Raw genomic sequence first — 17,477 nt, forward strand, 5'->3', positions numbered from 1 at the left:
GTAATAAAGGCAATGAATAACATAGATATAAGTGTAAACATTTATTAACTTCTAATATCGGGAGTATCATCCCATCCCTAATTTTAACTGCTAAACTATACCTGATGGTTATAATTGAAGTTAAACTTCCGAAACACTAGAAATAACACCACTGGTCAGAATGATGTCAAATTGCAATGCAATATTATCAGTAAAAGGGGGAAAACATATGGCAGAAGAAAATAAAATAGTGTGAAAATTGATCAGCGCTGTACGTGTCAGAATACGTAAATGAAAACACGTGTCATGCACATGACCAATTGAAGTTGGTATAAACACGCTGGGTACACAGCTTTTTCTCCTTTCGTGTCTCAAACGTTCGCCATGAGTGTCTCGATGCAGGATCATGCTCTGCTTGTAAAGCTGTATTACAAGAATGATGACTGTGCACATGTCGCTCTGCAGAAGTTCCGAACACTGAAGGTTTGAAAAAGGCATTGGTCCGATTGCTGCCATGGGACTAGAGAAAATTATTTGGAAATTCGAAAAGACTGGTTCTTTTGGTGTACAACCTGGTAGAGGGTGGAAACAAATTGATTCAGTGTCAGTGGAAGCAGTGGCCACAACAATGCAGGAGGAGACAAGTGGTGGTGTGCAAACGTGTAGTGCACCAAAAATGGCCCGAACATTGTACATACCCACCAGCACGGTGCGTAAAATCCAATGAAACATCCTTCTTTGTTATCCATTCAAAATTATCCATGTGTAAGAGTTGCTTCCTGTTGACCTACCAGCAAGAGAGACCTTTGCTTTAGAATTTCTTGCTCACATGGAAGTGGACAATGATTGGCTGTGGAAGATTTAGTGGACAGATGAAATCCACTTCTATCTGACAGGATATGTCAATACACAGAATTGTCGAATATGTGTTTACAGCATCATTTATCACAGGGCCATATTTTTTCGAAGAGACAGGTGCTTCCAATCCTGTTACCTGTATATCACTGGTAAGCGCTAAGAGTGTCTTTCGCGCAACCATGTCATTCCAGCTCTCCAACAGTGTGGATGGGTTCATTTTTATGCAAGATGGTGCACCTCTGCACATCAAAAATCCAGTTAAGCAGCTGCTGAAGCGTCATTTCGGAAATGCTAAAATTATCAGCCCCAATTTCCCTGCAGCCTGGCCATCCCGATCACCTGATCTCAATCCATGTAACTTCTGGCTGTGAGGCTATTTGAAACATCTACATCTACGTGATTACTCTGCTATTCACAATAAAGTGCCTGGCAGTGTGTTCAATGAACCACCTTCAAGCTGTGTCTCTACCGTTCCACTCTCGAGCAGCATGCGGGAAAAACGAGCACTTAAAATTTTTCTGTGCAAGCCCTGATTTCTCTTATTTTATAGTGATGATCATTTCTCCCTATGTAGGTGGGTGCCAACAGAATGTCTTCACTATTGGAGGAGAAGATCCCCTCGCAACGAAAAACGCCTAATACAAAATGAGCTGCCCTTCTTTGTGCTTTTTTCAATGTCATCCGTCAGTCCCATCTGATGCAGATCCCACACCGCACAGCAATATTGCAGAATAGGGCGGACAAGTGTGGTGTGAGCAGTCTCTTTAGTAGCCCTGTTGCAACTTCTAAGTGTTCTGCCAATGAATCGCAGTGTTTCATTTGCTCTACCCACAATATTATGTGATCATTCCAGTTTAGGTTTTTTGTAATTATAATCAAAGTACTCGTGTGAATAACTTCACATTTTTCCTTATTCAGGGTCAATTGCCACTTTTTGCACCATACAGATATCTTATCTAAATCATTTTACAATTCGTTTTGGTCATCTGATGACTTCACAAGATGGTAAATGACAGCATCATCTGCAAACAAGCTAAGACGGCTACTCAGATTGTCTCCTATGTCGTTAATATAGATCAGGGACAATAGAGGGCCTGTAACACTTGCTTGGGGAATGCCGGATATTACTTCTGTTTTACTCGATGACTTTCCATCTATAACTATGAACTGTGACCTTTCTGACAGGAAAGGGGGGGGGGGGGGGTCGGTGTCGGTAAAACGATCCAATGAATAGTTTAGTCAGATTGTCAGGTATAACCTCTACCCATACTATTTCACACGAACTATCTACTTCAGTTTCGCTACAAGGCAAGCCACTTCTGACAGCAACAAATACTCCACCACCAACTGTATTTAATCTACCCTTTCTGAACACTTAGATCATTTGAAAAAATTTCGGCTGAACTTATTTCCGGCTTTAGCCAGCTCTCTGTGCCTACAACTATTTGAGCTTCACTGCTTTCTGTTAGGGCTTGGAGCTCTGGTTCTTTCCCAACACAGCTACGACATTTTACAACTACAATACCAATCGTTTCTACAACTACTTTACTGTGTTTTACGTGCCACTTTCTGACAGACGTCCCTTCTGTGGTTCCCTGAGACCCTCTAGCCTAAAAAACTGCCCAGTCCCTTCCACACAGCCCCCACTACCCGTGTAGCCGCCTCCTGTGTGTAGTGGACTCTTGGCTTGTTAAGCGGAGCCCGGAAACCCACCACCCGATGGCGCAAGTCAAGGAAAGATGTTGTGTTCAGTGTTTTGACTGCAAACTTAACTGCATTGAAGGCACGCATTGTGCAACACAATCTGAATGTGACCCTGGAAACACTTTGGTCAGTTGTGTAACATGCTGTTTCTTGATTTCAACTTGCAGAAAATGTTGAACAGCATATTGAACATGTTTTGTGCCAGTCACACGGAAATTAGTAAACTGATTTGATTTTGATTGATGCTTTTTATGCCATTTTTGGCCTCAGAACAATTAAAAACCAATGTGGTTTATGCTTTTTATGCAGTTTTTGACCTCAGGACAATTAAAAACCAATTTTTCCCATGCGATGGGTGGTGAATGATCTTCCGTAACTAACAGTATCACACCTGTACAACCATGCACACTGAGTAGTACAGTTTGTTTAACATCAAACGTACACCTTAGGCATTGTTTTATGATTCATTTGTCATTTATAGTTGACCATTATTAAATTATTATGCTTACAGTGCCATGTATTGCTACATTTTGCAACTATTTATTTTTCTTTTGCTATATGTTTCCCCCTTCTCCGATAACATTCCGTTGCAATTTGACATAATTCTGACCAATGGTGTTATTTCTATAGCAGTTTGAAAGTTTAACTTTAATTATAAGCACACTGTACATTCCTGCACTAAAATCTTCAAAAATACTTTTTACAATGCCCAGAATTTGGGCATTTAAAACTGCTTTGGGCAAACTCCTGGGCTAATGCCCCATTTGTAAATTTCCTGCCCACTGGCATTTGCCTAGTCCATATTGCAATATGCTCCTGACAAAATTCTCTCAGGTTTCCAGCCACATTAGGTACCTACAGCCAGCAAATACAAATGTAATGTAATCCATTGAACCACCTGAATATTACGGTGTATGCCTTAGAAACTCATCTTGGGGGAAAAAATAAAAAGTGACTGACAGACAATTGTTTTAAATTGTTGTTGCAGACAGTTCCTTACATCGCCCAATGTAAGGGAATGATAGGCTGCTAAAAAGTGTAAGAAATAACTTGTGCAGATGCAGTAATTTCACTTACTCATTATTATGTCTGAAAATACTTCTTCTAAGTAATTGATCTACATGCTTGTGAATTTTCTCTGTTTTATTCATTAAATGTACTTCAGAATCTAGATAAACTTTCACTTTTCTTCTGTGCTACAACAGAACAGAACAGAATGTATGTTACTGAGTGAACTGTCACACAGAACAATCTTTCTCACAATAGAAATTAAACATCTGGCTGTTTTCTTGCAGTAGCAGTAGAAATTCCTTTAGCTATGTGCCAAATAGTTCTGTTTATGATAAGGTGTAATTTATTGTAAACAGGACTTTGGAATTTTCAAAGAAATTGCTTTTTTTCAAGTCTGTAAAAACATTGCCAATAGAAAATATGCAGAGCTTTTAATAAAACAGTGGGATCAGCACCCTTGAGCCAATGAGTCACAATCGAGTTTGCAATCAATGTGTGCAAATACCTGGGTGTAATTATTTGCAGGTTTATAAAACAGAATGACCACACAGGCTCAATCGTAGGTAAAGCAGGTGGCAGACTTGTGTTCACTAGTATGACAATGGGAAAATGCCATCACTCTTCAAAGAATATTGCTTATAAAATACGCGTGCTACCCATCCTAGAATATTGTTAAAGTGTGTGGGATCCATACCAAATATTCCAACAGGGAATATTGAATGTATACAAAGGATTACAGCACTAATGGTCACAGGTTAGTATGACTCGCGAGAGACCCCTTCCCCCATGGAAATGGCAGGTGCTTGAAGGTAGATGCCAAACAATCCCACATAAACGAAGTTTCCAGACCCAGTATTAATTGAAGAATGTAAGAATATTTATGGATTCTCCCATCATTTCCTGGTAGGACAGTTTCATATTCTGCTAATGTTAGCAGAATAAAAATGTGATTTGTTTTTTACCATATGTATCACATTCATTCATACAGACAGCAAAGACAAGATTAGACTAATTATAGGCTGCCACACACAAAGGCATTTTAGCAATCTCATTTCCTGTGGTCTGCATGTGAATTTAAAATGAAGAAACCATAACATAAGGTACAATGTTAACCAGTCAAGCTGGTTTGTAGGGTACAGCTGTAGAAGTAGCCTGCTTTTTAATATAATAACTTTATTCATGCCACTTGTCTGAAGACAAGGTGGCTTCATGACAAAATTTACAGAACACAATTTATAAATGAATGAATAAATACAATACTTCACTTTCCTCCTCCACAATCTTGTTGCAAGGTGTCATGATTCTGGAATGTTTATTTGCTCGTGTGTGGTAACATTATTTTTTTTAATCTTATTTAAATAACTATTACCTACTTGTTTAAAAGTAGTTTTAATTACTATCTTTTATTTTCCAGGACACTTCCAATGCCAAGAAAAAATGCTGTCTCTGCTGCACTGTATATGGCTTGGCTTGAAACACTAACAAACGGCATGCCCCCATTCTTATTAGTTCGGGGTAACCAGTCATCAGTTCTTACATTTTACTCATAGATAACAGTGGTTTACACGCTAAACAAACATGCTGAGCATGTTAAGAAACAAAATATGAAAAGTTTTAGCTAAGCTGGAACTGGCTAAGTCATCCTTTATTTGTATAACTGTGTAGTATTGACAGCCTATAAACAAGATGGGATATTTTGGATGCAGCAAATGTTATACAGAGCTTTTAAAATGGTGCACCTTTTAATCAATTCACTGAACAAATGCAATCAAGGACTATACTGTTGTTGTAAGAAGTGAAAGTGGGGAGAATGGTTTGCTTTGCATATTGGATTTATACACAGGAATCCCTAACATCAATTATATGGCTTGAAAGTGAAATATAAACATTATATAGGAATGTCTGTCTGAGGCTAGTCAAGTACTGTTTTATAATTAGTTGTGTCTTGTGCGTGTTGGTAATTTTACAATGTCGTAACCTATTTTCATCTGTAAATGGAATTATGGAATTTAAACTCTGTGTTCCTAAATGCTACAAAAGCATGATGTACATAATTCAAAAATAACCCAGCTAAAAAAAACTTTGTAAAAAAAAATCTGTAAAATCATGCTCGTGAATCTTTGTAATACTATTATAGTCATTTTTATCTGAAATATAATTTGTGTGTGGTTTTTCTCTCATGCACAGTTCAAAAGAATGTCTGTTGTCCACCTCAGACAGCCCCAGTTAGTACCCTGTAAAGTCAAAATAATATAGAATGGCAGCAGTAATAGACTGACAATATGGTCTCCACAGTGGGGTGGAAGTAAGAGACAGCATTCAGTATTGAACAGGTTTGAATTAATGCCCCATTACACTGCATCACATGAATGCAAGGGGCAATCAATGTTACAACAAATTTCAGCCTATGTCAAATTCAGGGGAAAATCCTTCACAAATACAGTTGTGCAAACTTTGAAAGCTTTAATGATGGAGTCAGTGTCAAGACAGGGTTAGACATCTATAAACTGATCACATTTCTGCCTAAGACTAATCAAAAAGAAAGTAGTTAGAGCGCAACCTCCTAATTTGCTGATCATAAATATAGAAAAATCAATCTATCTTTTACCTTAAGACCTTTTATGGATGGCTTTAAATAATTGGGAATATATCTGAAAATAATAAATGCAATTCAACATTACACACAAATTTTAAATAAAAATGAAAATTGGGAAATATTTATCATCTGAAATTAAAGTTACAATTGGGTTACGTCACATGTTTACTCATTAAAATCTGAAAATGCTGAACTAATTTTACCCTGACTAAGGATACAGAGTGTAAAGTATGGGGTCTAAATGTAAACATCAGTAAAACAAAGTACATGGTGACTGGTATAATAAATGAAGATTTAATATGGTAAATTGGGATGGGAGTAATAACATCAACCGACTAATATAAATAACTCGGGTGTGACTGTTACAAATGGTCAGAAACAAGACAGGAATTAGAAGATAAAGAACAAATTTTGGAAATAAAACTTTTAAAAAAATCTAAATCGATAGGATCAGCATGTACAAGGGGCAGTCAAACTCAAATGAGACAGACAAGCATGGTGCAGATGTTGGTAATGCATGTAAGCGTGTACAGAAGTGGCTTCTATTGGGAATATGGAAGGAATGGCGCGAATGTTTACTGCTGTGCCATTATCTGTTAGAGGCGTATGATGTGAGGTCACCAAGTTATGTGTGTATCCAACTTCTCTGTGGAGGCCAAGAAATAGCAACACCAAGGCGTAGTGAGGTTTTTGACTGCTTAAGAAGTGTCAGGAAGTGCCATACCAAAATGTGTGCTGTGTATGTCAAATGCATTTGTTCGTGCAGTATGAACGATTTCAGTACGGTTGAGTATCACTGAAAGACAACAGTCAGTCATTCCCATTTCTGTCATTGCTGTGGTGGAGGTTACCATCATAAATGGCTGGTGGCAGGTAGTGGGAGATATTAGGCTCATGTTGGGCATCACTCATGGTACCATTCACTCCAAGACAAAGCATTTCAAATTGTGAAAATTGTGTGTGTAGTGGGTCCCCCACAGTATGATGGAAGAACAGAAGTTGAACAGAATGTTGACTCCACGGTAGCACCTGGAACAGAACCACGCTGAAGAATATAGTTTCCTGTTGGGTATTGTCATGGAAGATGAAACATGGCGTCACGGATTCATCCGCACCAAAAAAATTAAAAGCCATGCACACCAGCTCAGGGAAAGTCATAACCTTTCTCTTGGACTTCAAGGGCCTGTGGCTCATTGACTTTCTTTCTTGAACACAGCACCACAAATAATGCACACTGGTGCATGGACACTCTGCAAAAACTGAAGAGCACTATCAAGTCCACACACCCAGGAATGTTCACAGATGGCATCATTCATTGCAAGATAATGCCTGCCCATATGTTCCAAGATGGTTTAGACTTCACAGCAGAAGTCTCGCTCAGAAGCCCATACACATCATCCATACCATCTCGCTGACTCCCCATGCGATTTTCACGTTTTTGGAGCCCTGAAGAAAGACATTCGTGTCTGTCAATTTACTTCAGACAAAGAAGAGCACACCTGGGTACAATCGTGATTCTGTAGGTAACCACGAAGGCTTATCTGATGGTGGGATACTTGTATTAACAGTTATGGCAATTACTTTTGAAATAATAAATATTTTACTTACTACTTCCGTCTGCCACATTTTCATTGACTGTCCCTTATAACAGACACTAGAACAAGGGTACACAAAACCATTCATATGAGCGTTAGTTTTACATATCATTCAGAAGTTTTAACAATGAAAGGGCAACTAAATTCTAAATGACTAGCGGCAAGATACTGGGGTTCTGCAGAGTATGCTGAAATGAGAAAACATCTTGTCACATGTCTCGCTGGTGCGCAGCAGTGAGTTCAAACTGGTGCATGCTCAACAAACAATGACATGAGCATTTCACCTGGTATTTTGTTGTTGTCTTTCAGAGCCTTCCTGATCCTCATGCATTAAACAGCTTCCATTTCCATTATGAAACACAGCTTAAGTATGAAATAATACATGAGGAGCTACAGTGTCATGCCTACGCACAGAATTTAAGACATGAAAATTTCTTTACTGTGTGTGTAACTGGCATTATCCCCAATGCACACAGAAAATTGTAACAAATAAATGAAGCACAAGAGGAAAAAAATTAATCCCCACCCACACCCCAAGAGAAATCTCACTAACACCGTGTAACACTGCTTCAGTTCAGTGATGAAGAATGTCCATAGGTATGCTATATTCAGCTTAAGCCATTCACAGATATTTTGAACCCATAGTGCTAGGCAATACTTGGTCACCAAGTATGTTGAAATAAACTTTCTGGTCCATGTTCACTGTAACCCCAAAGAGTGGGTCTAAGTTAAGGTACGAAACACATCAAAGAATTTCCTCTGGCCAGAATTACACACATTGTGGGTTTTAAACACCTCAAAGGGCTGTCAATGCAGTTACTATCCAGTTTTCATATTTAATACCATGTCTTAGAACTGTGGCTCTTTTTTTATAATAAATAAATAAACATAGTCTGCATCACAACATCTTATTTATCGACAACCAGTTTCAGTATGTGCTGCTGATTATCTTCAGATCTAGGTTGGAACAAAAAGACAATAACACTACTGATTTTGCAGACGTGTGATATTACGAACACTTGTTTTATGGATAGCACAAATGACAACAAAATAATATGAACTTGCATGTGCCTGAACCACAAAGTGCAATTTGTCAAAGTTGTGTGAAACTAGCATAAAGAAAGAAGGATGTGGTGGGAGAAATTTTCATATAATTATGTGATGCATGTATGTCTTAAAGAGTAAACTTTTTCTCCCCACCACTCTTGTTTTTTATTTTAGTTTCACACAACACTGACAAACTGCACTTTGCGGTGCCAGATATGTGTGAGTTCATAACAATTTGTCATCGTTTCTTATGCGTGAGACAAGTGTTTGTAACATCACAGTCTTGTAAAATCATTTTGTTGTTGCTTTTTTCTTCCACGTTAGACCTGAAGATGATCTACAGCACAGGATGAAACATGCTGTTGGTAAATAAAAAGTCCACATGGTATTTGTTTGTTTATGTCCAGTTTTTGTTGTTTGATTCACTGAAAACATGTAGTACTATGTGCCACTATGAGCAATGGCATTTGACGAGGTATCAGACTGCAAATGTTCACTTTATTGCATGCAGTGTGTCTCACGTGTTCGGTCAGAAACTAGCTGAGATAGACCTGAATTCATTCATAGCAAAAATTCTTGTTGGTCTTGAAACTAAAAGTGATGGACAAGGAGTGACACTAGTCTGCCACCTCTGTCGGTTAGGATATTCTTAAGACCACTGTTCATACGTCATCTGATCTCACTGAGAGAGTAACGCCATTCCTTGTAGATGTACTGTACAGTCTGCACTGATACACCAACAAATCAGGCAACTTAATTCTTGGTGTGGTTATGGGCACCATATGATACCACACACACACACACACACACACACACACACACACACACACACACACACATTCCCTGCCATGACAAAGTCAGCAGTGGAGGTTCATATGACTGTCTGCTACTGGATTTATGGCTTTCCAAAGTGATTAGTGTGCCCTTTTAGGGATGTAACTAATACTATGTCCAGTGAGCTTACATAATATTGTGCAGAAAACCAAGTATAGCATTAAATTTGGTGCCAGTTATTAGTTGTCACCTGATAATGGCTTGTAAGTTAATTACTTTCAACATCTGAAGATAGCATATGGCAACAATGAAACAGCCAATTTTCACATGTTGACTTGAAACCAATTTAAGATCAGAGGAATGTTAGTCATTTTATTCTGTAGAGACTGCAGGCAGGAAAACAATCTTGTAACAGACTCTCAAATAAACCAGTTTTCTACAGATGTTAATTCCTCTCACGAACTTCTTGTTACCATTTTCTCTTTTCTTCTTTGAAAAATGTATATGGTGCATACCAGAGAAAACCAGACTTTTCCTCCAAAAAACATTTTCACAGGTTACAGCAAAAAGTGTTAATACTAGGCCTTTAAGCTTTAAATTTGATAGTTTGAATAAAAACTTGGTAAAATTTGCAGTTTGTGTTTGTATTACTGAATCCTAATGGCTAACTGCAGGTTTTTCTGAAGGAAGCAAAAACTGATCAATTTTGGAGGCTTTGCCAGGACTTACGATGAGTCGTTAGAAATTTGAAATGTATACTTCATGGAAAGTAAGTACTTGAATATACATTTTCACTGTTAAACACAATGATATTTTAACTATGAACAAGTGTTATGCCATAGGTAGTTAAGAATTTTTTTGTACCACAAGACAGAAAATATCAATATTTTTTGCCTCTTCTGCATATGCTTCAATAATTTCACCTCTTTTATTTATTTTATTAGTGAGTTATATGTTTTAAACATGCCATGATTTTAGAGATTTTTACCACATTTGTATTATGGGTTACATGAAGTACAAGGTGTGTTTTTTAAGTAAGTACTGTTTTGAGATTAAGAAAAGACATGCTAAGATACCTCAATAATTTTATTTTTACATGAAAGCCTGTACCTTAATATAAGCACTGACGCCATTACAGTCTGATTATTCCTTGTTTACATCGTGTACTGAGTGTTCACGATACCTCCGATAATCATGACTCCCACCGATTGTGAAGTAGGGGCTGTTATAAGATTTCTTAGTGCTAAAGGCCTAAAAGCGATCGATATTCATCGTGAGATCTGTGCAGTTTACGGAGAAAACATTATGAATGATGGAATGGTAAGAAAATGGGTGAGAGCATTTAAAGACAGCCGCACAAATGTGCATGATGAACAACGGAGTGGGCATCCTTCGGTCGTTAATGAAAGTTTAGTGCAGGAAGTGGACAATAATGAGAGAGAAAACATATACTTTATAATTTCCTCCTTGCGGGATGACTTTCCTAATGTTTCTTTTACTTGAATTACCGAAAACTGTGCACACGTTGGGTACCGAAAATGTTGACGGATGTGCACAAAACCAAATGTTTAGACAGTACATTGACTTTTCTTTAGCAGTACCACAATGACGGTGATGATTTCTTAAGCCAAGTTGTTACAGGCAATGAAACGTGGATGGCCCACGTCACACCAGAATCAAAGCAACAGTCCATGAAGTTGGGCAAGGGCATTGTTTTGTTGCAAGAAAATGTCCGTCCGCATGTGGCGAATCAGACCAAAGATCTCATCACATCTTTGAGATGGGAAACTCTAGATCATCCTCCGTACAGCCCCGATCTTGCGTCCAGTAGACTACAATCTGTTCCTGCACTTAAAGAAACACCTTGGTGGTCAGCGTCTTCAAGATAATGACGAAGTCAAAACAGTGGTGATGCAGTGGTTAACAAGTCAAGTTGCAGACTTCTATGAGGAGGGTATTTAGAAATCGATTCAACGTTGTGACAAGTGCTTCAATATTGACCCAAATTATGTAGAAAAGTAGATTAAGGTACAGGCTTTCATGTAAAAATAAAATTATTGAGATATCTTAGCACATTTTTTTTTAAATTTCAAATAAGTACTTATTTAAAAAACACGCCTCGTATTAAAGTGTATCCTGATCTGACAACTACATTTTTTTGTTATCCTTTTTTATAAATTTCTTTATATGTGCATATGCATTTGATACCATAATTAATTTTCGTTATTGTATTTTTTTTATTTTAGTTTGTTTTGTAGACTCTGTCTAATGGGCAACCTCAACATTAAATAAGCTGAAGCTTTCTTGAAAATAAGACCCGGACCATCTACTGCATTATCAGTTATAATATTTCCTCTCTTTTTAGGGGGGGGGGGGGGTACACAATGTCAAAGACTGCTAGTATGGGTGCCAGTCAGATGCAAAAGATGCATAAATGACTTTAAAGTATGAAAATCTAGATTTTCAAAAACAGGAAAACAAGTGGATCTCACAATTAAATAAGATACAGAAGCAATTTATGACTGAAACCAAGAAAATACACTCTGAAAGTATGAGAGGGATCGGAAGAGACTGCAGAGGGTGATAAGGTTAAGTAGCAGTCTCCCTCTACATCCTCACAAGGACCTGTGGTCCATGTCAATGTCCGCAGCCACTGGAAAGGGTTGTACGGAGAACAACACGTGTGTTTTCGTAATCACTGAGGAAGAAACTGGCTGTTTTGGCATGCTTAGCAGAACATGCTGATTATAAAGCTATTCACTCTCTTTCTGAGAGAAAACTCAGAGGTGTGGAAATAAATTCTGCTTGCTGGCAAAGTAGATGTGAAGCTTGCTGGCTAAATAGATGTGAAGTCTGCTGCAACAGCAAACTTTTGCTGGTGCCAGAAAACAGTGGCCATGAAGTTATTTGAAAACAGTGGGAAAATTCAGATCAAGGATTACAACTTTCTATGTAAGAAGGGCAGGCCACAATGCGAGACCTTCCAAGCTTTAAAGCTCATGTTAATCTCGAACAAATACAATCTGCAGCATTCCATATGATAAACTAGACACCAGTGGTAGCCGCTTTTTGCAGATAAATTTTGCCAAGTACTTCTCAAGTGAATACTAGAATGAAATTGACAGCACTTTGGTCCACAGACTGTAATTCACAGCAGCCTTTTTCTTTAAAGGAAAACGTCAAATGCTCCTTGTCTGTTCCAACACCAACAATGCGGGGAAAAAACACAATTTTTACTTTCATTGATTTTTGTACTATAATATTATCAGTACAGAACAACCAAACAGTGAAAAAACTTCTGAAGAAATAATGTGGAGTGATAGACCTACTTTTGAGTTTGAATGCAGATACATGGCCTATGTTCTGTCAGAAATATGGCAGAAATTTTTCATAAACTACACTCCTGGAAATTGAAATAAGAACACCGTGAATTCATTGTCCCAGGAAGGGGAAACTTTATTGACACATTCCTGGGGTCAGATACATCACATGATCACACTGACAGAACCACAGGCACATAGACACAGGCAACAGAGCATGCACAATGTCGGCACTAGTACAGTGTATATCCACCTTTCGCAGCAATGCAGGCTGCTATTCTCCCATGGTGACGATCGTAGAGATGCTGGATGTAGTCCTGTGGAACGGCTTGCCATGCCATTTCCACCTGGCGCCTCAGTTGGACCAGCGTTCGTGCTGGACGTGCAGACCGCGTGAGACGACGCTTCATCCAGTCCCAAACATGCTCAATGGGGGACAGATCCGGAGATCTTGCTGGCCAGGGTAGTTGACTTACACCTTCTAGAGCACGTTGGGTGGCACGGGATACATGCGGATGTGCATTGTCCTGTTGGAACAGCAAGTTCCCTTGCCGGTCTAGGAATGGTAGAACGATGGGTTCGATGACGGTTTGGATGTACCGTGCACTATTCAGTGTCCCCTCGACGATCACCAGTGGTGTACGGCCAGTGTAGGAGATCGCTCCCCACACCATGATGCCGGGTGTTGGCCCTGTGTGCCTCGGTCGTATGCAGTCCTGATTGTGGCGCTCACCTACACGGCGCCAAACACGCATACGACCATCATTGGCACCAAGGCAGAAGCGACTCTCATCGCTGAAGACGACACGTCTCCATTCGTCCCTCCATTCACGCCTGTCGCGACACCACTGGAGGCGGGCTGCACGATGTTGGGGCGTGAGCGGAAGACAGCCTAACGGTGTGCGGGACCGTAGCCCAGCTTCATGGAGACGGTTGCGAATGGTCCTCGCCGATACCCCAGGAGCAACAGTGTCCCTAATTTGCTGGGAAGTGCGGTCCCCTACAGCACTGCGTAGGATCCTACGGTCTTGGCGTGCATCAGTGCGTCGCTGCGGTCCGGTCCCAGGTCGACGGGCACGTGCACCTTCCGCCGACCACTGGCAACAACATCGATGTACTGTGGAGACCTCACGCCCCACGTGTTGAGCAATTCGGCGGTACGTCCACCCGGCCTCCCGCATGCCCACTATACGCCCTTGCCCAAAGTCCGTCAACTGCACATACTGTTCACATCCACGCTGTCGCGGCATGCTACCAGTGTTAAAGACTGCGATGGAGCTCCGTATGCCACGGCAAACTGGCTGACACTGACGGCCGCGGTGCACAAATGCTGCGCAGCTAGCGCCATTCGACGGCCAACACCGCGGTTCCTGGTGTGTCCGCTGTGCCGTGCGTGTGATCATTGCTTGTACAGCCCTCTCGCAGTGTCCGGAGCAAGTATGGTGGGTCTGACACACCGGTGTCAATGTGTTCTTTTTTTCATTTCCAGGAGTGTATTTCGCAACATCCATGATCATGTAGAAGGAAACACTGAATGATTTGTTTGTCAGAGAAATTATGAGCCAAAGAGAAAATGTTCCAGCTGTTCAGAGTTCAACAGACAATGCAGATCTTACTACAAAAATTGTAACTAATATAAGGATTTTCTACATTGATGAACAGTGCATTAACAATTAAACTGAACAAGAAAATCCTTGGATGGATGTTCTACTAATAACTGGAATTTCATTATTTCTTAAGAAATCAGAGAGACTGGCCACACAGTGTAGGACAAATGCTCTCTTCAGACTGTATTACTTTTGAAGCTGAAACTAGTATGTTGCATTTGTTGGACCTATCTATCAACCAGTAGGTGACTTAATATCCAGGGTGTCACAACTGTGGTGAAATACCTGAAATTTACTGGGATACAGTAAAAGTTTGTCACAAGTTGAATTTTACTGGTTTCTTCAGATGGCTACAAGAACATGATGAGATGCCTTATCCTGGTAGTGAAAGAAATTTTCACTGCTAATTTTTGGCCATCTAGTAGAGAACAGGCACTGGCATATAGTTTCTGATCACCATAATTTGCATCAGTATTCTTCTAAACTTCTCTACACTGTCTCGTGGACTGAAAGCATGTGACACTGTTGATGGTGATCCTGTTCTTTGATTTTTTCCTTGTAGCTACAGTGGAAGAACACTGAGAATCTACTAGCTTTTTGATTTGTGGCAAAAATTTGTGCAGATCATTTCTCGCAAAAGCAGCTGTTATTTCTTATAGTGGTGTTCCATTTTTGCTCAGACATGTAGTCGCTTAAGTCAAATTATTATCTGCTTGGAACAACACCAGCTGCATCTAATATTATTAGAATCACTTATTCAGTCATAAGGCCTACACTCTATACATCCAATTGTGAAAGAGAATATTCTGAGAGAATGACATAAATGTTTTAACACAATGAAGCACCTGTTAGAAATAGCATAAATAATGACTGTTCAAGTGCTATAAAATTAAACATAGTATAGATAACAGAAAAGCAGCTAATTTGAAAATTATATGGTTTCATGCATACATAATACATTATTATGCTGCATATTCAGAGACAAGATGAATTGGTGAGTTATGCCTAATGTATCTCTAAAAGGCAAAATGAAAAATGACTATTTCTGAATTGCGATTTAGATATTTAACAATAACACATTCAAGTGATAATCAACAAACCCAATGAATACGAACAGAAATGGTGTTTTTTCCAGTGTATATTTATTAGTAAATGAATACATTGCTTGTAATTAAAAGTATATGTCATGCTTGTCTTGATCAGATGATTATTTTATTTTTCATTTTAATTTATTCATCCCTATACACTGCAACATAGTATGCATGTTGTCAAACACACAATCAGTATAATAAAGAATAAATATTAAGAATATTTCAGAGTAGGACCATACAGCAAATCTAAATACTGTATGACACAACATGTAGAAAAACCACCAAAGTTAATTAACAGCAATGCAATAAATCTATAAAATATGAGGCACAGTACAAAAGAAGCAGAAAAAAAACACTGCGTAATTTCGGAGAACATTCAAATTTGATGTAAATGATGAAATTATAGTGTTTGTCCTGCAAGATTCTGTAACTTCTTATTGTATTTGACCCTAGTTATCACATTGCAGGAGCACCTGAACATAACCCATTTGGAGTCAAAGTCCTTGGACAATTTTTTTCTTAATGGCTTTTATGGACTCGGAAAGTTGTGTGCATGTTTTTGTGCATGGTCTAATTAACTCTTATTACATACAATTGTTAATGGCCTTGTGCTGTATGAATGGAAGCCAGAATTATTTCTCATCTTATCTTCTTTTAATTTTGTCTTAATCACATTTTTCTTAACATGAAGACTGTTGCACACATAGTTATCAATGTTTCATCACAGGGTCAGGTAAGGTCAGCATCTCAGGATGCATGTCTGGCTGAAGAAACAATTGTCTGGATAGTATTCATCTTGAAATTTTTGTAATTATTCCAATTGTTCAGGTTTATAAAAAGAAAACTTGATGCCACACTTGAATACAGAGTAGAAATATTACAAATGTGCAGCTTTAGCATTATCTATGCTCCAAATGTATGAGAGTCAACGTAAAGCTAAACTAACTGTGCCCTTATTTGTGAGATGTATACTATGGGCACACCACTATAGAATTTCATCCAGATGCATACCCGAAAATTTAACGGTAGCTATCCCCCACCTACGAGGTGGTTATTGATGCTGGGAAAGAGTTCTTGCCCAGTCTTTGTTTTTAGTGTTTGAAAGATTTATACATTTAAGTGGCACTGACACTCTGTGACCTCAGCAAAGCCTTGGACTGCATCTCACACACAACACTAATAGCCAAGTTAAGAGACTATGGTGGTGTTCTATCAACACTCCAATCCTATTTGGAAAACCGAAAGCAGGTAGTATCAGTGCACAGAGCAACGTCTCTTGAACAAAAACTGGAGTGCCCCAAGGATTAGTCTTAGGACCTCTACTATTCCTCATATATGTCAATGATACGAGCTGTAATAATCAAATGTTGCAGTTTGCAGATGACACTACCCTTATTGCCAAAGGACATACAGCCGCAGAAGCTCCTGGTGCATCAAATTTGATGTTTGAAAAAATAAAAGAATGCTTCATCATAAATAAAATGAAGATCAGTGAAGAAAAAATCCAACATTTGATATGCAGTCCAACCAACATCGAAGAGCAAGAAAACATGGAGACTGTCAGACTACTGGGCTTCAAGATTGACAGAAAACTCTTCATGAATGATCACACTGCATACGTATGCACCAAACTTTCTCGTGTGATATACCTCCTGAGGAAGCTGAAAAGGGTAATAACTGACCAGTTTCTCACAATAGTCTACCATGCCCTCTTCCACAGCCACATTAGCTATGGACTGTTGTTGTGGGGACACTCCTCAGGCTGCAAAGATGTGTCGCTATTACAAAGAAAAGCCATCAGGATCATATCCTCTAGCAAAAGAGTGGACCACTGTAAGCCTATTTTCACCAGGCTAGGCATAATGACTGTTTTTAGCCAGTATGTGTTTTTCTGT

The 17,477-nt window shown here is 39.0% G+C and overlaps 1 protein-coding gene across 1 annotated transcript in view; it reads left to right on the forward strand.

Annotated features, from left to right (window-relative positions):
• LOC126094817 (bumetanide-sensitive sodium-(potassium)-chloride cotransporter-like) overlaps positions 1-5,617 on the forward strand; it is a 275,910-nt gene extending 270,293 nt beyond the window's left edge. The window contains exon 19 of the mRNA XM_049909392.1: positions 4,967-5,617. Coding sequence (XP_049765349.1) covers positions 4,967-5,102 — 136 coding nt within the window. The 3' untranslated portion in view covers positions 5,103-5,617. The remainder of the gene's footprint in view (positions 1-4,966) is intronic.
• Positions 5,618-17,477: the final 11,860 nt, after the last annotated feature.

The sequence above is a fragment of the Schistocerca cancellata genome, chromosome 8 (genome assembly GCF_023864275.1).
Source record: "Schistocerca cancellata isolate TAMUIC-IGC-003103 chromosome 8, iqSchCanc2.1, whole genome shotgun sequence".
Taxonomy (NCBI): domain Eukaryota; kingdom Metazoa; phylum Arthropoda; class Insecta; order Orthoptera; family Acrididae; genus Schistocerca; species Schistocerca cancellata.